The following is a 22,931-nucleotide window of genomic DNA, read 5'->3' on the forward strand; positions in this document are numbered from 1 at the left end:
ATACATTAACAAAGAACATTAAAAGCTGTTAAAAAAGATTTTAAAAGACCTACAACACAAAATTTCAGTAAAAGACTTAAAATGTCATAAAATACAAATTTAAGTTCTAAGACTTTAAGGCCCTGCAGAAACCCTGTATAACATTCTCCTATTATGTTTAATTTAACATAAATTAAATTTTCCACAAAAATAATTAAAATGCTAAAATTTACCAATCAATAATTTTCTATCTACAGGGTTATTCACAATAATAGCAGTAATCTATTTTTTCAACTGTGATTGTTCAGTGTGTGCAAGAGCAAACTGAGGAAAGGGCACTCACTCTGTACCAGATAAACATGCTCTTGAAAGCATTCTCATTGGAGCAGGAGCCACAAGCCATGGTTTGCACTTTTGTCATCCCGCTGGGGGCGATCTGATGTTGAAGAAAGAATCATTTACAACAAAACATTTCAGGCCAATGTTGAAAAACAGTTATTTAGAAGGTTTTGGTTAAATAAACAAAAGGACTTCATTAAAATGAAGATGATCTTAAAGAATTGGGATCTGCAGCTTCATTATTGAGGAAGACACTGAAACGCTTCACACTACTTTTTAGCAGTTTCAGGATTATCAGCAGGACACATATGCTGTTATCAGCTTGTTTGGTAGTTTTTGGAAACGCTGATATTGCATCGTTCATGTGTGCATTAACACTCACCGACAACAGGCTCTCCGCCAGTTTCTCTGGAAAGTTCTCAGGTGGCAGGATACCAAGTGCCGGCCGGTTGACAAATGCACTCTGTTAAAAACAAAACAGTCAACCTAAGAGTTTCATTATTTTGTATTTATGTTTCCCCCTTTTCTACATTTATGTACTTTCTTAATAAAGAGTCATTTTTTTCCAACCAAAAATGAAAATTTTCATTTACTAACCCCAAGGTCATCAAAGATGTAGGTAGTTATGTTTCCATCCAAAGATGCAAATTAAATTTATGTGCAAAAGGGGAATATTACATAAAACACGTGCACATAAAGCAGCGTTTGCATTTAACAAGTCAAAGAGAACAAAATAGTCCCTTCTTGATCACCTGATGCCAAATATCAACAGTAAAAACGGAATTTGTTGCGGTAGAAGAAGCTGCATCAATCTTTCCTTAATTTGACAAATTACTTACGCCTAAGGCGGTGTAAGATGCCTAAGACGGTGCAATAAAAGCATAATGGTGTTTAAAGGCAGGAGACGTGGAGCACAGACTCTCTTTAACATTTTTGAAGCTATTACTAATATAATAACACTAATAGTAAAACAGCGTTTTAAAATGACCAAAACAACATTTCAGAGTCCCCATGTATTCAACGGTGCGTATGCACAAAAACTTTGCGTATGCCAGATTTTATGCTCGCGTTTGGATTTACTAACGATGAAATGAACGTGAGAATGTGCGATGGTCTACACCAACTTCATGCCTGGCGTACGTGCATTTCTTGTGTGTGTTTGTTTTATTTTCATTGGCAACTCCTAGAGGCAATCATGTTAAAATGCACACTACAAAATATCTTTGAGCCGTGCATTGGCAGCTGTATGAGACGGGATCATCTGCATGTCTAGCAGGTGTATAAGGTTTCCATACCATACAGTTGACCTGCCAAACATTAAAGCGCAACTTGCAGCGATCGCCGGTTTGCCCAATGTAATCGGAGCAATCTACTGCACGCACATTGCTATAAAGGCGCCATCTGAAGATGAATTTGCACAGGCTACATGAATCAAAAACATTTCCATTCAATAAATGTGCAAATAATATGTGATGTTCAAATGCGCTTAACATAATACACACACTTAATAATGATTCCTACTTGTCCTCTCGTGATGAAGAGTAGGTAAAATCTGATATGTAATGGGAAAAAAAGAAAAAGTTCATCAGATGCTGGATTCGAACCGGGTTCAGGAAAAATTTTGTCAAAACATGTTACCATGCTTTTTAAGAGCTACGCCACTCGCGTTGCTCATGTACGCTCGACTATCACTTAATTACATTATTCCAATGAGGTGTCCAACAAGACCCCACTACTCGCATCAGCTCTCCCACTCTGTTTTTTTTTCTTTTGTTATTAATTCCAGAGGACAGACTAACAAATAACACAGTTTTTCTCCGGTCTACCTCCGATAGGCGCACCGCCAATTCACATTTTGTTCAAAGCTTTTGGCTTTTTCTTGCTTTTGCCATTGCTTCTTCGTTTGGTTTTGCCAAAGTGAAGTCATTAGCATATTCATATGGGGGAGGAGCCAGGGAGGGGTTTTGCGCTTGTGCACGTGAGCTCAGTTTCATGTTAATTCAGATGTACAAAGAGAATATGCGTGTGATTCTGCGTATGCAGTGTTTCATACATCTGAATTTTTTACTGCGTACGCACATTTACAGCTTTGTGTGTACGCAATGTTTTAGTATAATTTCAACGCAAGTCTTCGTATATGAGGCCCCAGATGTTTTACAATGTGCTCAGCCTGCTGGTTTATCCATAAACACGCTTTTTTTTATCAACACATGATCTCTTATTAAAAATTCACATGACCTTTTTTTAATGTGCATACTGGAATTTGTTCAGTAAAAGTGTTTTTATCATAGTTTATGTGCATCTTTGCTTATCAAACAAAAAGTTTATCCTACTCAGTTGTGTATACTGCGTGTTTTTAATGTGCATTATCAAAATTTGTGCACATCTAGGCATTTCCATCAACAAAATGTCCAAAGTACTGGTGGCACAATCACAAATATCTATCTAAATATATAATAAACAAACATATCGCTAAAAAAAATGTTTTTGAGCAGTATACATAGCTAGATATCTAAATATCTCAAACTGCATGACTTAACCCCGTCTAAATGTGCTCTTGCATTTTTGCCATCAAAAGCGGCCAGACTACAAACAGACAAGCGCCAATACTAGTTTGACCAGGTTGTGGATTTATACTACTATTATACATAACGCTAAATTGTTTTCATAGGCCAATCGTTTCACTTCACAAGACCTCAGTGTGTCATCAGGTGCCATGGTTATTAATTTGGAATCATTTGTATGTATTCATTTGTAATCTAAAAACCAATCACTTTTCATTGCCATTATATAAATCACCAAAGACTTAGTTAATATATTGTACTGAAAAAAAAGTCACCAACATATTGGATAGCATGTGGGTAAATAAATAACAGGAAATTTTCATTTTTGGGTGAACTATACCTTCAACCCCTAGCATTCCTGTAAAATTTGCCTAAAATACCTCAAAAGGAACAGGCAAAGCAATTTGTATGCAGTTCTTGAACCTTCTGTACAAAACAGTACACTGATTTTTTCAAACGACTATAGCAATTAGCTGGAAAATTGAATTGGATCACAGCATGAAGACTTACAAAGCGCAATTTTCAAACAAGACGACAACACCTTTGCACAATCAGTTTCACACATAATTATCCAAGTTTGTTGAGATGCAAATCAACATATAAGAATGATTACTGAAGGAATGCGTCACTGAAAACTGAAGGATTCATCTTTTAATCACAGCATATACTTCTATTTCAAAATCAAAAACAATTATTTTAAATTGCAATAGCAAAAAAAAATACATATTTTACTGCTTTAAATTTGCTGCCTTTACTTCTGTTGTAATGTTTGAAATCTTTTTTTAAGAAGTATAGTGACTATCAATTCAGTTTTGTGCAAATTAGCTTCCGTACACTACACCATAAATCAAATTATAGTGAATCAAAGAAAAGAAAAATGCATTAGATGTACCATCATGTATTATTATTTAATGCAGCATCCATAAATACACACACACTGGGTTAATACTGTGCTCAACTTACCACATTATTTGGATTGGTCATCACTTTCATTAAGGCTGGATGATTGTAACCTAAAAAGAAGACAACAAAATATCTTCAAACCTGCTCTGTTCATTATTATACATGCAGTGTAAAAAAGATGCAGCAGTGTAAACACATAAGCACACCAAAGCGTACAGCAGCTGAATTAAGCACTCACATCTGTCAGTCGGAGCTGGAGGCAACATACTTGCACACTAGCAGGCTGAGGAGGATAAATGAAACGGTCTCTCCCAACAATAACTATAGTAAGAATGATACTACTATAATACAAAGTCCTGAATGATATCAGTTCACATAAACCACAATTAAATATTTATAAATGTCATTACATATAAATGTCTGTGACTTAGAAAACTGAAGTCAACAGAATGTAACTGATTTATTATTTAAAAGCTAACATAGTTTTGTAAAATGTATTACTTTCAAAGTAAACAGTAACTTCTTCCATAATGCAGTGTAATTCATTTGTATATAGTCTGACAAAAGTTACACATTTCTTTTAATTAAAGTTCAGATTACATAAAACTCAAAATAGCAATCCCAGCAACCACCAGCAGAGAGCTCTTGTACACAAATACAGATACAATAGACAAACTATGGCAAAAAAATAAATCTATCTATCTATCTATCTATCTATCTATCTATCTATCTATCTATCTATCTATCTATCTATCTATCTATCTATCTGTCTGTCTGTCTGTCTGTCTGTCTGTCTGTCTGTCTGTCTGTCTGTCTGTCTGTCTGTCTGTCTGTCTGTCTGTCTGTCTGTCTGTCTGTCTGTCTGTCTGTCTGTCTGTCTATCTATCTATCTATCTATCCATTATTTGTGACTTGAGGTTTGAAATCTACAAAGGCAGCATAATTAATATGATTTTTTGACCTTTTAAAACCGTCTTCCCATCAGGAAGTGAAGCCTCTGATCAACAGTTTGACCTCAGGCCTCCCGCTGATGAGCTCATTCTGTCCTAAACGCTTCATCTGCCTCTTTCTGTCCTGTGAGCTCGACTGAAACAAGTGTTTGCACATAAAAACAAAAGCGTTTATGGGATGACACCAGCTGCTACTGCCATTCCCGTTATGCAGTTCAATCAGATTTACATGGGAAATACGTTTTTTTTTCTTCTCTATATGTTTTCTATATGTGGTATAACGAGGTAGTGGAGATTTAGTGAGAAAGAGGTTTAGATATTATTATTATACATTTGCTTCTTTTCCATCAATTACAACTTATAATACAACATGCAAAATTAGGAGTAAAAAAAATAAAAAATAAATAAAAAGGTTGTCCAAGAGTCATTTAGATTTATATTGTTTATCAAATCAACACATTTTTACTATATTGTTTTATTTTGTGGTTGTGTTCTTTTGCACTTTAATTGCTTTAAATCATTAGTTTATTTAACATATTTATTAAAATATATTACTTCATTTAAATAATATTTGATGTTATAATGGTATTATTTATTTTATTATTTAAAAAGATCCTCGAACTTTTCAATAATATAACTGTAATTCAATATGGTTTTTAATTATAACTGTTATTTAATATTTTTTTCAAAACTTAAGGTTGGAAACAAAGGAATTGGGTGGGGTTTTACTACTTAATTTCCAATTATACTTTTGTGCTAAATTATTCAAATTAAGCACAAGTTAAAGTGGATTATTTACATATTTGATTCACGTTGGGTTGGTATTGAATTCACAAAATGCTTTCCCAGGTTGTTATGCTCCTTACCATATACACGTAAACGTAAAAAAATAAAAATAAAACAAACATCTGATTAGTGTTTTTACAGTAACATATACTCTTTTGGTGTCTAAGAATGTTAAGAAATATCTATCCATCCCAAATAAGTCGTGTTTTAAATTCACCTATTACGCTTAATCCCAATTGTCCCACAACTAATCAGAATATTGGCCTTTTGACTGGAGGTCAAGAGGATTGTCAGAATACGGTCACTTATTTGGTGATGGCCAAATAAAAATATTTATTATTTATATAAAATTATTTCAGGAGTTAAAACAGGAATTTAGCCTTCCCAACAAAGATTTATTTTTTGTAAATTTCTTCAAATTCCACACTTTTAAGTTAAAAGAAGGTAATGTACAATTTGATCTTACTGAAATAGAAAAATGGAATCTCTAAATTATACACATTGCTGTCTAATATTGGTCCTTCAACCTTTAGTTCTTTAAGGGTGATATGGGAAAAGGACTTGGGGTCTATTTTTTATGATGAGGACTGGATATCTCCCTGCTCAAATATCAATCCCAAAAGTACTTTAATTTCAGTTTAAGAACAAAATTATAAATGTATTCACAGGATTTATCCTGTAACTCCATTTCGCTTCCATAGAATATTTCCCAATTGTTCTCAGGGATGTTTTAAATGTAAGGAAGACATTGGCACGGTGATGCATGTATTTTGGGATTGCAACAAAAGTATAATGTACTGGAAAGAGATTCACAAAATTATTAATTTTTAAAATAATTTGAAAGATTTTGCTTTGTCCCCAAAGGTATATCTTCTGAACTGTACAGGGAAAGTGTCTTGATCATGATGAAGAAAGTCTATTGAATTTTTGCATATACATACTTGGCCAAAAAATGTATACTATTATTACTATGCACAACTAATCAGAGTCAAGTAACCATAGAAAAAAAATTACCTACTATTTACATGAAAGATCTGAGATTAGAGTATATACAGGAATCAGAGAGTGAAACTCATTACCTTTTAAGAACCTTTTTTAAGACTCTTTCCATACATTTTAAAACCTTATAACCACTTACGAGATTTTAACTAATAGTATATTTACTAAATATTAAATGTAAGAAACTAATCCAAAACTAAAATGTTATTCATATATTGAATAAAAATCTGTTCTGATCTAGCTAATTATCTAGCTAATTTGACAGGTTGGCGCCTATAGAACTGCAGAAATAATGGTGCTGCCTTGATTACTGCAGTAAACAAAGCAGCATGATGTCAAATCTAGCAGGATTTCATAAACCACACAGCATGCTGATATTCGCAGATTTATTTCAGGCAAACTTTAGCATACAACCATCCATTGCATAATCTAAAATGATATACAATTTGTTACCTTGCAAAATGGCATTTATGACTTTTTACTACTTTTTAAGGGCCTGAAATTTCTCTGTATTGATTTATCAACTTTTAAAACTTTACAGACCCCGCGGACATCCTGGAGGTGCTTTGGCACATTTGGTCCTCCCTCTGGAATTTTATTGAGGATACTCAGTAACTACATCTCTCTAAATTTGGTTTATAATTTCCTTTAAATTTTGTCTTTGGTTTCAAGCATTTGTATGCATTTTAATGTCTACCCAAAACTGCTGTGTTTGTTGTTACAAGATACCAGTACCACTGTGGTTCTGTTCATTTTTAAAAATAATATTAATAAAACAACAACTCAAGGTTCAATAAATTTGCTGATGTAAGATTTATACATTTCAGAAAGACTCATTTCAGAAAGCTACGTCAAGGTAAAGTCTAGATCAGATCTTTCGTAACTGCAACAAGAGGCAATCTAATTGCCTCTAACATTAACAATTTATCAACATGTGGACCTTTTTGGATTCTTGAAAAGCTATGAAAATTCAAAGTGTAAAACAGGAAATACATTAATATTACTGTTATTTTTTACATCCATCAAAATGGTCCATAATTTAAGTAAATCATTTCTCAAACTACATTGCAAGCATATTTACTGCTTAAACCTACACAGAGTACTGAAACCTACTGCCAGAGTAACCCTCACATGAACTCTTGACAAGTACATACTCGTATCTGAATATTTTTAGAGAACAAATTCTTAAAATCAGAAGAAGGGATATTGTCATCTTTTTTCGAGGACTGATGGTGGAATTTTTCTAGGAGCTCTCAATGGAGCATGTGTTTACTGACACATGAACGGAACAGGCTGCAGGGCAAGTGAAGTCTCACACTATCAAACACGCAGTATGTGTGTGTATGTGTGCTCGCAACATTAAATAAAAGCTCTGTCGAATGGCGATGTGCTGTTTTTATGCATAAAGGAAACCAAATCAAACTCATGTCTCTTTTTACTTCATTGGTCAAGAAAACAGAAGAGCTCTTTTATATGTACGTGTATGTCACTGTGCCACTATGAATGTTGTCAGCGTACGCTAATGTAACAACAATATCCCATAATGCACTTCTGTCTGCATGATACAGGAGCAGCGAGTGCGAGGCAAATCAAAGCTCCTTAAATGTGATTCAGCACCTGAAGGCATTTGTGAGAGCGAGAGACAGGAGCTTCGCTCAATTTGTAGAGGCTGATTAAATGTAAATAAGCAAATGGAGCAAGCGAATGACACATAGACGCTCCATTCTGCCTCTCAGGTCTGTTTGTTGTATTTTGTACAGACGATCCTTACATGTAGTTCTGAGTCACTGTCTCTGACATTTAATTATCAAAACCAACAGTAATCTAAAGAAAAAAAAAAACACTTATATCTACTGACCAACACAATGACAACACCACTTGCAGGATTTAAATCAGTCCAGGCTCAATGTAAATGTGTGGCTCTACCTACATTTTCGTGAAATTTAAAAATATGTTGATTTGGGTATGTTTTGTTGCAGATTGCTGATGACAAATCCACTAGAGGGCACTGTTTACATTTTTGCAAAAATCTGAAATGAGTTACTTAGGGAAGGGGTTCTCAACTGGTTTGGCCATGGGACCCTAATTTTTACATGGTCATCAGGTCGCGACCCAAATTTTTAGGAATTATAATACAATTGTAGGAATTATACTTAATTTGTATTTATTTGTTAACATACATTTGTTAACATTTTAACATTTGTTAACAAGTACTGACATATAAATCATAAGAAAATCCCCTAGACAAATAAACAATATTTTATTGCGGTCATTTAACAAAATGTATCAAATTATAAAAATATTACAAATGAAAAACGACAAATACTGTTAACAGTGGTTAGGGTAAGGAAAGATTCAGTTACCATGAACTAAACTGAACTGGTAATAAAACATGTTGTTTGGTTTCTAAATGTCGTTTTAATTTAGAAGGTTTCATGCTCTCTTGTGAGAACACATCACTACATATGACACACTGAGACTTTAAGTCTTTTTTTGTCATCAAAATATGTAGGTCCATACTTTACATATTCGGGGTTGCACTTGCGCTTCGACATATTTGTTGCTAAAATTAAAATGAAATTTCACATGTCAAACGGTAGGGTTATCGCGCATGCATTTCAAAATAAAAGTCCAGTATAAGCAAAATAGGTTAAACTTTTGTCGTTTTTTTTGACCACACACTCCGCGACCCATTGAAAATGTTCCCACGACCCACTTTTGGGTTGCGATTCACCAATTGAGAAACACTGACTTAGGGCACACTGGCAGTACACATTTGCAACATTCCTATTAAGACATGCCTGAGAATAATCAGACCATTAGAAGAGACTAAAACACCTTTAATGAATGGTTCGGTAACACTTTAGAATAACTATGTGTTGTAACTAGTTAATAGATCATTAATTAATTGCTAGTTAATGGGTTATAAATGACTTGTTAAATGAAAGTTATTAGTTTGTTAATTATTTATAACTGTGCCTTATAGATAGCCAAATGATAACTTAAAAGCTGCAAGTTAACAAGTTATAAATGACTTGTTAACTGCATTTTATTGCCTTATAACTACACCTAATAAATTAGTAATAGATCAGGAATAAGCTGTAGTTAACTTACTAATTAAAGACTTGTTAAGTATCAGTTAATAGTTTATATACGTTACTGGGATGTTATTCTAAAGTTGCAATTATTCTTTATTTATTAACTGTTAGTAAATGAGAAATAGTTGCAACTTTAGAATAATGTCCCAATAACATACACAAGCTAATTCAGAAAAAAATATGCAGAATAATGAATTTGTAGCAATTTTGTGCAGAATATAATATTTTTAATTAGGCATAATGTGTGTGAACATATCCCTTTGTAAATATTCTGCAAGTGCTGTTAAAGTGGAGAAAACGATTATTCTTAAATTATACAATGTAATTGAAATCTCCACACCCAAAGTGATAATATGCTATGAAAGGAACACTTAAATGTGTATTTTGGATTTATCTGTACATTTGGTTCCACAAAAAGGCCAAAATCTCAAAACGTACAGGTGTTTTAGTGTTTGATGTTGCAACATTTAAGCTGTACTACTTTGCCTGAACCGTGCCAGTGATCTGCAAAAGAATGCATGCGCATGTGTTGTGTCGTATAAGTTTATTGGCTGAGCTCACCGATGGGAATGGAGGAGATTTGTGTGTACACGTCCAGCATTCGGTTTCCGTCAACGTCCACCAGGTAATTCCCTCTGCTCTCCTCATAGTTGCAGAAAAAGTGAATAGCTCCAGTGTTCTGCAAAGCATTAGAGAAGATGTTACTATTAACCCCTGTGTTGTCCTAAAATTGTTTACACACCGCTGGTCCTTTGGTCAAGCTGCCTTCACTTAACTCCTAAAACAAAGGCAGCTAAATTCGAGGACTTAATTTCAATCCTCAGATCTATTTTGCATGGATAAACAATCTAATCTTCATCACAAACTCGATGAATGTCTAGGTATTTCCTCATTAATGTGGAGTATTTAATCAATGTTTAATCAGAATCAACACTCAATTTTGATTCATGTAATGGAAATCTTTTCTAATGCAAGAAGTGTAAAAGGTTTAGCTAAACAGTATTCAGAAAATGTAAAGCAGCAGATACTTATCGTGTAGGGGTTGGTGGTGTGAAGTGTGCATGTGTGAGACTGTATTTTTTGTTGTGTAAAATTTGACCCAAAACACAAACATTTTACCCTAAAATGTGTGCAGACATCATGATTTTTTTTTCTAATATTAGAGTCATTTTAGAAAAAAGAAGTCACCAAATTTATATATAAGAAGATACAAAAAGTATTTATAAAAATTTAACAATTTAAAAATTAAATAAATATATTAAAAGATACAAAAGTATTTATAAAAATTTAACAATTTAAAAAAAATAAAAAACATTGTTTAGTTTTTTTTTCCTGCTGATTAAAGGCCTGGATCATTTTTATCCATTAGCTAACAATAGGGTTGAAATAATTTAAGAGTGATTTTTCTACACCTTATTGTATTTGGTATTTGGCAATTGAAGGGGAAAATGTAAGCTCCACACCAAGTTACTGTGTGTTCTGACCAATCAGCAACCTCCTGCTCTCCTTCGTGAAGCATATACAGAGTTAAGTGAAACTGTAATTCATTGAAATTATGGTTTACCGATTTTGGTATATATATATAGCTAATATATTCATGACAACTGTAAGGGGACAGATTTTTTTTTCATCCATTTCATTCATATTAAGTTACATTAATTCCGCATAATTAAGGGCGCGGCCACTTGTGTCAACTACGGTAGGTCTCGCTGGTCACCATCATGTCACCTCAGCTTATTCCAGCTAATAAGCCACTGAACTCAGCATATACCTGTACATCGTATTTTTGTTTTGTTTTATGTGGCTTTACACAGTGATTTGCCTTTTTAAATTATTTTCTACAATTATCAGATAATATGGTGCTGTGTGCATCTAATTTTGTTCACAAACCATTCGAGTGGCCTCCATTTCCCAGGCGAGTAAAATTATATACTTACAGATAGGTCCATACATATATGGACATCGATACAATTGTAACATTTTTGGCTCTATACACCAACACAATGGATTTGAATGAAATAAACAAGATATGCTTTAAGGGTGCTTTCACACCTGTGAATCGATTCAGTTGTTCCGAAACAGAGATTAAAATTGTTACATTGTTGCTCTTTGCTCTTGGAGCGGTTCGCTTTCACACTGCAAAGTTTCTAATCGGACCAAAAGAGCTAAAACAAGTCACGTGCGAGTAAACTCTCCTTACATTGGTCAGAGTGTCAGGGTTTATTTTTCAGCGTCCCGCTCAGCTGTCAGGAGAGGTGGTGGTTTGGTGGTGATTGACAGGGTGCGCGCGCGTGACGTGTCTGAGGAGAGACATGGTGGGGAGGGGTGAGAAGGGTGCGCGACGATGCCTATTTGAGGACTGGGAGAGAGACGCGAGATTACCGGGAGATCATCACTCGTTTGCGGGCATCCGGAGACTCGTGAAACTTCCCGCCCTACTCATAATTCTCTCTTCATATAGCCGTAAGCCTATTACATATCCATAAAACACTGTGATATAACCGCGCTCGGATCGGATCGCTTTCTCACTGCAATCGAACCGCTCCAGGGTTCGTTTCAATCGAGCCGAGACCACCTCATTCAAGCGATCTCAGAGCGATTACTTTGGCGCGGAACAGAGCGCGATTGCCCTGTTCACATATGCCAATCGAACCGCGCTAACTGGGCAAACGAGATACGTTCCGAAACAAAGGTGTAGGTGTGAAAGCCCCCTAACTGCAGACTGTCAGCTTTAATTTGAGGGTTTTTACATCAAAATCAGGTGAACGGTGTAGGTATTACAATAGTTTGCATATGTGCCTCCCACTTGTTAAGGGTCCAAAAGTAATTGGACAGAATAATTATATTAAATCAAACTTTCACTTTTTAATACTTGGTTGCAAATCCTTTGCAGTCAATTACAGCATGAAGTCTGGAACGCATAGACATCACCAGATGTTGGGTTTCATTCCTGGTGGTGCTCTGCCAGGCCTCTACAGCAACTGTCTTCAGTTCCTGCTTATTCTTGGGGCATTTCCCTTCAGTTTTGTCTTCAGCAAGTGAAATGCAAGCTCAAGGAGATTTGGATCAGGTGATTGACTTGGCCATTGCATTACATTCCACTTCTTTCCTTTCAAAAACTCTGGTTGCTTTTGCAGTATGCTTTGGGTCTTTCTCTATCTGCACTTTAAAGCACTGTCCTATGAGTTCTAAAGCATTTGGCATAAAATATTGCATAGTTACTGAAGTTTGTCCTGCGCGCTTGCAGTTTTTTTAGTTACTTCCTTGGTTTGGTGCGTTAATCTGATCGTTACTATTATTCAAAAGAAGGAAATGATTCGCACTCAATTGCTTCATACTGTTTTTATTTTTACTTTTTCTTACATTTTACGGGTGATAACAGACAAACAGACGTTTCGGCACAAAGCCTTCCTCAGTGTGTTTGTCTGGTATCACCCGTAAAATGTAAGAAAAAGTAAAAATAAAAACAGTATGAAGCAATTGAGTGCGAATCATTACCTTCTTTTGAATAAAATATTGCATGAAATATTATCTCATTATTATCTTATATCGGCCCATGCCTAACTGTAAGGGGGTTAATTTTTTTTACATATGGGGGGAGTGGAATTCTGGAGATATAACAATACGGGAGATGGGTCCGTAATATAGGAGTGTTGGCAGGTATGGCTATGACGCGTGAACAAAATGACAATGTTTGGCCACATCTACTTGTAGCTTCATTTGCGCTCGTCTGAAACCTATGGGTGACATCACAGATTATACGTCCATATCTTTTACAGTCTATAGTTTTGACATTTTGCATGAGAATTAAAAAAAAAAAAGGTCAATGTAATCTAATTCGTAGTTAAATTACATCAATTATGCTATTATAAATCATGCATGAATTAAAAAATATATTTACTTTGTTAATGATCACTGCTATAAAACTAAGTTTATGGTAAACAGTTAATCACTGTGACTTAATCTAGCAGAAGAACATGAGGCAAAATTTTAAGCAACAGTGCCTTATCCAGGGAAAGTGCCTTCTCCCTTCTCCGTGGCTTTGAAGTTGATGCTGGATCTATTTTTAGCACGTCTGATGAATAGATTATGACTCCTCTGTCTGCTCTCGTGTGCAGAAGACAGACATGCACAGGAGCCACGGCGAAGCAAATCTGTGATATTAGCTTCATCGATGCCTGTCAGCTCACATCTGTGTGCTCAGCCATAGCAAAGCGGTCAGAAGACGACTGTGACTGCTCAAGAAGCCGAAACAATACAGCAGAACAATTATTGCCCGAAATATATTCATCACTCAATATGCTGAAGACATGAACTGTAGGCTGAAATACAGATGACTGTAATATTGCATGTCACAATGTTGATATAGGGTGATGATAATGCTTCAGATTTGCTGCTATTTATGATTGTAGTTGTTGTTTTGTTTAAATTTTTATTTGACAAACTATTATGGTAGCACAATCTAACTTGTACCCTTTTTGACTGTCAAATAACAAATAAATAAATCTGCAAGACTAACTGCATAACACAAGTTGGCTAACATGGAGTGTTGCTAAGCATGTTGGGTCATTTGTGTAATGAATAAGCAAACATTGAATTTATATTCTATGTCTGTCTCACCTGAATCTCTCCAAGTTGTCTCAGCAGCTCCTATTGAGTGAAGGAAATTAATGTTAGAAAAATGGGATCCTGTCAGCTTAAATATGACAGTATTTGACATGCATTATTCATGATGATTTGTGAAAATGTCCTTGCTCTGTTAAACATAATTTGGGTAATATTTAAAAAAGAAAAAAAAAAGTCAAAGGGGGGCTAATAATTCTGACTTCAACTGTACATTGAATATATATACATATACAGTTGAAGTCAGAATTATTAGACCCCCTTTGAATTTTTTTCATTTTAAATACTCCCCAAATGATGTTTAACAGAGTAAGGATATTTTCCAGAGAATGTCTGATAATATATTTTTTTCTTCAGGAGAAAGTCTAATTTATTTTATTTTGGCTGGAATAAAAGCAGTTTTTAATTTTTCAAACACCATTTTAAGGACAAAATTATTAGCCCCTTTAAGGTAAATTTTCTGTCTACTACAGAACAAACCATCCTTATGCAATAACTTGCCTAATTACCCTAACCTGCTTAGTTAACCTAATTAACCTAGTTAATTCTTTAAGCTGTATAGAAGTGTCTTGAAAAAATATCTAGTAAAATGTTATTTACCATCATCATGGCAAAGATAAAATAAATCAGTTATTAGAAATGAGTTATTAAAACTATTATGTTTAGAAATGTGTTGAATAAAATCCTCTCTTCGTTAAACAGAAATAATTGGGAAAAAAAAATAAACAGAGGGCAAATAATTCTGACTTCAACTGTATGTGTATATAAACACACACACACACCAGGGCTGTTTATTTTGGTTCATTTTCCCCACCGACAATCATCGCTCGACAATCAAAGAGCATATGTTGACTTTTTTTTTTTTTTTTTTAAGTTGGCTATACGCAACTTTTTTTTTATTTTATTTTTTTTACATATATTGCATTGCATTGATTTGCATACATGTTTTATATGTTATATAGCTATATAATGAAAGTCTCAGTGTGGTGAGGAGTCAATATTCAATATTCAAGTAGCCCAAATCATTGGATTTGACTTATTAGGCTATTAAAGCCATTTTAAAAATGGATCTTTTACTATTAATAACTGTAAGTTGGAAAAAGGTTGGTTGGTTAAACAATATCTGTTGTTTAACTGATACCATCAATACCATTTAACCGTTTAACTGATACTATTAATCGATTAAAAATGCATCCTTTCGGTTAACGGTTAATCGGTTATTAAGAGCAATCATATTTCCTACAGACACATATTACAAAACAATCTGGCAAAATATCTCATAGTAAAAGTGTAAAAAAAAAAAAAAACCTTGGACTTTGGACCGGGCACAGTAGTCTTCATGGATGGGGCATCATATTCAAACTCTGAAACAGTCTTTGTAGCAGTTTTGCTGACATATCTGGAACCTAACACAACAGACACACAATTAAAAGGGTCATAAAGCAGTACATAATGACTTAAAATGAAAAAAAAAAAAAGCTGTATAAAAACTTTCATTTCATGAATAACATTTTTTTTACTATATATTTTTTACGTTTGATTTAAGCCCATAATACCATTTATTGCATGTATCTTAATGCTTAATCTTAAATTAATGCAGTTTTAAATGACAAATTTCTAGATGATTAAAAACAACAAAACATATTCACTATTTATTTTTTAAGCAGACTGCCTCAGTAAAGACGACTTCTTAAAATCAAGTGTTTAGTAATTATCTGTATTGTATCTGGCTTCCCAAAATAGTTAACCAACTGAACTCTGAACGACCTTTTGTACTTGTTCAGTATATTTGAACGGCAGCCAATAAGCACACCTAAACAGCCGCAAAATGTCTTACATAATCATGCACAGTACAACCAGTACGCACATAGCCAAAAGACTTCACAATTGCACAGAAGTAAATAGCACTACATTACTGAGCTACTGATTAATAATGGCAGACAGGACTAAGTCATTGTGGCCTGCCACAAAAACATGATGTGCACAGATTTCTCTCTCAATGCAGAATTTACTTGCCAAAGCTGGACAAATCCAGATCTCAGTAACTCATTTACATGGTTAAGTAACTATGAACTGTGTCCCTCTTGACATTCGGCTCCATATCTACACACATCATTATCATTTCAAAAGGAAGAGCTTGTCTTCCTAAAACGATCATGCAGTTGCATTACATAAAGTAGCTAGAGTCTGTTACAACTACAGCTGTTTATGAAAATATTATAGCCTCAGGATAAGTTTATTTATTCAATCCGAATCAATTGAAAATGATGTTCAAGAAGGCAAAGTCATTTTTCACAGTATTCTCCGTTACATTTTTGTTCTGGAAAAAGTCCTACTTCTTTTATAATATACATAAATAAATGTGGTCATAAAAGTTATAATTTTTTTGTTTGCCAACGAAACAAACTACTGCTATCCAATGATTTGCCTAGTTAACAAAGCCTTTAAATCACATTTTAAGCTGAATACTAGTCTTTTGCAAAATAACTAGTAAAGCATCATGTACTGTCATGGTCAAAAGACAAAATAAATAACGTACTAATTACATTTAAGTTTGTTTAGATAAGGCTTTTACAATGTAGATTGTGCCAGTGCAGCTTAACATAGAAGTTCTAGTAAATTGAAACAGTGTCAGTTCAGTTTTCAGAGTTGAAGTTCAGTTTAGTTCAGTTCAGTGTGCTTTAATTTTTATTGCTGAAAGCCCAAACACTGAAGAGCAAATCCATTGATGCGCAGCTCCCAAACCAACTAGAATTTAATTATGAAAGTTACTATGTTTAAAAAATAAAGTGTTGGCAACCAAATCTCTCTATTAAACAGCACTTGGGAAATATTTTTTTAAGAATTGATTTCATCATACAGTATACATTATGTTTTCAAATGCACCTTATTTTGAATATTATGATTTACTGTTTATTCAACTTTTACAATATTGCTTTCATTTTCCTGTTTTACTTGCTATAAACACATTATATATCCTAGAAAATCTTTAAGTGCATTTATGTGTATTACTATTTTTTTCTTCATTTATTTATACACGTACAATGCACAGACACATTGTGCCAGAGTTAGTTATAAAGTCAACTTGCAATCTGTAGTCCCTAGGCAGGATGTTGTTTCAAATGTTACCATAATACAAGTAAACTATCTGTCATGCTATGTACAAAACCTACAAAATGTATCAAAAAGTCCTACATGACTCCAATAGTGTGGTTAAGGTGTGTACATATCCAAGTTAGGCATTGGGCGATAACTGGTTTCAAGGTATACTGCAGTTTGGAAAAAGTCAAGATTTTAAAACCGCAAAATTTTTTGCTGCACCGTTCCTAAGGTACATGCAAGTTCTTAATGTTCTTAACTCTTTTATTTTGTTTTTTAGAGCAACAGTATCTCCATCAGAAAATTCTACATTAAAAGCTGCTGGTCCAAAATATTTCAAACGTTTCTTAAAATAAAATATATTGTGTTCAATGGGGGAGAAAAAAATTTGTTTTTACTCGGACATTTAAAAATTACTTATTTTTATAGCAGTAATCACAGTACGCTGAAAATGTGCTATTTTCATACAAGATTATCGTCATAATCTTATACTGGTCCATGTCTAATGTAGGTAACGCTTTACAATAAGGTTGTATTAGATAATGTTAGTTAATGCATTTACTAACAAGAACAAATAATGAACAATACATAACAGTATTTATTCATCTTTGCTAAGGTTTATGAAAACACACTTGTTCATGTTAAATTAAGGCGCATTAATGTTAACAAGCATAAATTTGGATGCTATAATGCATATAATAATTACTAATAATGCATAATATTTACTAATAATGCATTAGTAAATGTTGAACTGTAATTAATAGATGCTTTAAAAGTATTGTTCATTATTAGTTTGTGTTAGTAAATACATTAACTAATGAAACCTTACAGTAAAGTGACCCATATCTATACTTACTTTAAAATTGCGACTAAAATATATATATATATATATATATATATATATATATATATATATATATATATATATATATATATATATATATATATATATATATATATATATGTCCTAATTGGACTTGATTTTACTTTGAGTACAAGTTTAGGTAATTAAAAATCTCTGTTTAAAATGTAGATTCTTAATCGGAGTCTTGTCTAAATCGTGCTAATATCAGAATCATATTGTTGTTGTACTGTGCCCATCAGTAAAAACCATACTCTGTGAAAATCTTTACTCACATTGCACCCTGCTTTCAAAGAACCTTTAGGATAAAGTCGTAAAAAGGCACAGGTTAGGAGAAGGCTACAAAAACATTTCAAAGGCTGGAAAAGTTGTTTGGAAAGTGATTTGATTTCAGGCTGTGTGACAAAAAGTAATTGTTTCAAAGGGGTATGATGAATTTCTACAGGCACTGTAAATGTATTGTCAGTTTAAGTGGAATGTCATCAAGCTTTTCAGACTTAATAGTATCCATTTTTACCTGGAGCAGCGAGACGCAGGTTTTGCTGGAGGGAAAGAGCCAGCTGACGGGTCAGGAGTGAGGAAGCCATGTGTAGCACTCACCGAGACACAGACAGAGAGAGAGAGAGAGACAGCACACAGCACCTGCCTTTCACTTCACCTGAGGGAAGACAGATAAGACCAGTTACAGTGGGTGGGAAGAAGATACGGGTTATGGAAATGTCACAATCAAATAGACTCTGGAAGATAATACAATCTGCAGGTCAGCGGAGAAATGATATCCACAACTTGTATGACATTAAACGAACTCCACTGACCTTCGAATATACTTTATAATATTATTCTGATACACCATTTAAACATACTATTATACAGAACATTTATTTTTATTAAAACCTTGCATTTGCATTTTTCTCAACAACAGTATGTAAAAATATTTGAACGACCAAATTGACAAAGTTAGCAAAATAATTTGTTTTCGGTTTTTCGTTTTTCAAATATTTCTTTTTTTCTGGAAAAAGCAGTTTAATTTTTTTTCTATAAGGTTAACATTATTAGCCTTCTTAAGAAATAATTATATCAAAATTGTAAGGCAACTTGCAGCAGAGCTTTTCTTTTGAGTAGACTCAACTTTCAACCAAAGTACTACACTTGACTTGATTTAACTTAGTCAATTCAAAAAGCTCTGCAGCAAGTTGGCTTACAATTTTAAATTGAGTCAACTTTGTTTTTTTTTTGTTGTTGTTTTTTAAGTTAATCTGATTTAGGGGCCAATCACACCGAACATGCTTTTGCATTCCAAAAACATTCCACTGCCTTTTTTGGTAACAAGAAAAAGTGTGGTGTGGATTTTTATGTCGCTAGACAATGACTGAATCAACTGCGTGTTGTGCAAGTGTTGCTGTTAAATTGGTATAATTTTTAATATTTATTAATATTATGAAATTCAAGATTTGTAATGTCATACAGCTGTGCATAACTTGAAACGGAGACTACTAGTCTCTCCATCTACAAAAGTCTCCCTAGTCATCTTGACAAAAACTGCTGTCACCTCAACGGAAACCCCGCCTCTGCTTTCATTTGATTGGAGACTGAAAAAGACGCGACTGATGTAGTGTGCTTTTTCCGCTCAGAGTTGACTTTTTTTTGTGTGTGTGACCGCACAGCACGCAACAGCAAAAACTTGAGGCACAGCAGGTGGTTAACATGCTAAAATGCCGTTAGTAAACCATTCAAAAGATGTGCTTCAAGGCAAAAAGCAGATTCAATGTGATCTGCACCGAAGCCTTTAAATTGCACTTAAATATTAATTAATATAATTATTAAAATAACTAAATTATTAATTAATAGAATTACTAATATAAATCAATTTAACAATACTGTTAAAGTATAAATTATGGACTGTCATCATGGCTTAAAAATGTGTTGATAAAAACTTCACTCCCTTAAAAATCTCTTACGAATGGGAAATAATAGAAAAAAATGTATATATATAATGTCATAGACAGCATAATAAGACTATCTGACTATTAGTTTACTATCTGAAATATATTAGCATAGAACTCATCTATATTAATCTCATTAACATACAAGGTAGAAACATCAAATCTGTTCAATGTGAGGTATGATGAATATTTTCCCTAGACATGTTATAAAAAATAATTAACAATTGCTAAGACAGATAGTATAGCCACAAACTTACATGTACAAAAATACACTAAATGAAATAATGGCCATACACAGCCTATTCAGGATCAGATAGCACCCCATAGCCACAGTGTTCACAGTTTTTAGAAGATATCAAACCACAAACAGCTTGCCTCAAGAAATGGTCTCAAATATTCTTTTGGGACAGAAGGGAGTATTTTACCATCACCATTATGATTTTAAAAATTTGGTCAAACTCATTTTTATGACCAGATGGGTGCAAATCTTACTATCTTCAATCTGGCATCAATGAGATGTGATTTCAGTACCACAGACAGTTCCTTTTTCCCTGAGCAGCAGGTTCAGCCATGCCCATCAATTGAGTCCCTCTCCAGTGGCCTTGACAGTCCACATTCACACCACTTAATTAATGCACGGCTCATTGCTGTTAATTACAACATGGCTTAGACATTCGCCAACCCTCTGATGATCTTTTTGCACTCCATTTCATGGGACAGAGAGACTTGTGAGGACAAAACTGAGGGCAGCAGATGAGTGACTAACGCTGTGACTTTCAAGTAACGCTAAACCTTCCCTAAAGGCTCTGGAATCAGGAAACCGGTCACAATATGGAGCTTAGATTAATTGGGACGAATAGTCTTGCTTAAGGGAAAAGCCAATGCCTGAGGGAACCGCCAGATCTTCAGCTTTCATGATGAGTGAGCATATGCTTACAGAATGAAAAGAGCGATGATGGTGTGCAGTTATTATTCATAAAATGTTCTTCTTATTTTGAAAGGCTGCCTTTCATGGAATGTAAAGAGAGATCTCTGCAGAGATTCAAAGGTGAAATTGCACAATTAATGAAGCTTTTTAAACAAAAGAACTGATTCTGAATTGACGGAAATGAATCATCAGTAATACTTGTCTCAGGTTTAAGGCACAATGTTTGGGAAGCTGGTGCATAGATTCGACAAATTAATAGTTTTCAGATGGTTTCAGACCATATAAGCCAAACTTGTTTGAGGTAAGAAAGCAATTCAGAGCAAGAAACCAAAGATCCAAGAGAAATAATTCACAAAAAGCAAATGTGTTACCCCAAAAAATAAATGAATAAATCATAAATAAAAATAACCAAGCTCAAACTCGTTCATTTTGAGGCGGGAACTGGTGGATGTGCACCAACTTTAATCATGTGTTGAACACTAAAATGCTGTATTTAACTGCATAAAACTGTATAACTGCAAAAAAGGCCCGCTTTTTGGGAAATAAAAAAACCACCTCTTTCACCAGGTTGGCTATGGGCCAGAGTCAGATTGGGGTGTCTAAAGAGTCAAAATCTTTTATGAACTCAATTCAGACACTGCTAGAAAAGAGGTCCTCAAGCAATGCATACTATACTACAAGAAAACCTTGAATGGAAGTAAATCTTTTGTAGGAGACCCCCAAAACTAAATTAGGAAACTCAAGCACTTGGTATCAACATCATGCCTCTGAAACAATATATTGTTCTTACTTGGTTTATATGTCACAAGTGCATGTTTCCATCACAATTAGGAAACAAGAAACCTAAGAATCAGTCTTCCTGCTCCACTGAAAGAAAGCCAGTCTCCTATGTTTGCTCATAAAAGGAATCAATTCAGAGAGGAGAACTGGCTACCCCACTGGTCAGTAGAGTGAACACACGGCATCTTTATTCATGTGCAGGAGACAAACAGCAGAAAGTGCATCTTTCTTGTGCTCCAGATCGGAGGACGCTTATGCAATCGAGGCAGCAGAAGCAAGAAAAATCCAGACGCTCCATCTCTCAGAAGCACCCCAACCAGACGGCTCATTGACTGGATGGAACTGGTTCTGAAAATATGTTACACAAGCCTGTTGTCATGCGCATGTGAGGATGCAGCAAGCAAAATGGGTTAAACTAGTTTGATGCCCAAAGGGCAAAAACTTGACTGATGGAGCTGAATTGCCTTTCTCGAGTGAAAGAGACTAATTTCATTTCATTGACTGATTGAGAATGGAGAGACTGCTGAAGGGATGAGAAGTGTGGATACATATTTGAAGTGATTTATTGCATTATGTGATAGCTTCAGGCAAATGTGTTTTAACAATCTGGACACTAAGTGAAACCTTGTGGTTTCAAAGATGCATAATCAGGGTTTATCCATCATCAAGCTCAAGGCCAGTTTATAGCATTTTCACTATGAACCCATCATCACATTTCTGGGTTTCTTAGTAGAGGAAATCATCATAGCTGGGTAAACCTAGAGTGCAGTGAATGGGAAATAAATGTATTTTTTCCCAATCTGAGTCAAATTGACTGTCCCATCATAGATGCTGCATTAGAAGCACCCTGCATAACTATTTTTGTAATTTGATGCAAACATGCTATAACACAAAGTTAAAGTAGCTGTATGTACATCATTTTTTAAAATTTATTCATTCAGCTATTTTCTTTTTTGCTTAGTCCCTTTATTAATCAGAGGTTGCCACAGCGGAATGAACCGCCAACTTATATAGCACATGTTTTACACAGCACTTGGAAACACCCACATACTCTTGCACACACTCACATACACTACGG

The 22,931-nt window shown here is 34.3% G+C and overlaps 1 protein-coding gene across 19 annotated transcripts in view; it reads right to left on the reverse strand.

Moving 5' to 3' along the window:
• The window catches only part of abat (4-aminobutyrate aminotransferase), a 48,645-nt gene that overhangs the window by 17,666 nt on the left and 8,048 nt on the right, over positions 1–22,931 (reverse strand). For all 19 annotated transcript variants that reach the window (XR_015479616.1, XR_015479615.1, XR_015479612.1 and 16 more), the window contains 7 exons: positions 18,720–18,860; positions 15,550–15,647; positions 14,239–14,268; positions 10,180–10,297; positions 3,846–3,895; positions 701–781; positions 323–415 (listed from right to left, as the gene is read on the reverse strand). Coding sequence is in view for 4 of the 19 variants with exons in the window: in XM_087242317.1 (XP_087098443.1) it covers positions 323–415; positions 701–781; positions 3,846–3,895; positions 10,180–10,297; positions 14,239–14,268; positions 15,550–15,647; positions 18,720–18,789 (540 nt within the window). In the remaining 15 variants the exon portion in view is untranslated. The remainder of the gene's footprint in view (positions 1–322; positions 416–700; positions 782–3,845; positions 3,896–10,179; positions 10,298–14,238; positions 14,269–15,549; positions 15,648–18,719; positions 18,861–22,931) is intronic.

Source organism: Danio rerio, chromosome 3 (assembly GCF_052040795.2).
Source record: "Danio rerio strain M-AB ecotype USA chromosome 3, GRCz13ab, whole genome shotgun sequence".
Classification (NCBI taxonomy): domain Eukaryota; kingdom Metazoa; phylum Chordata; class Actinopteri; order Cypriniformes; family Danionidae; genus Danio; species Danio rerio.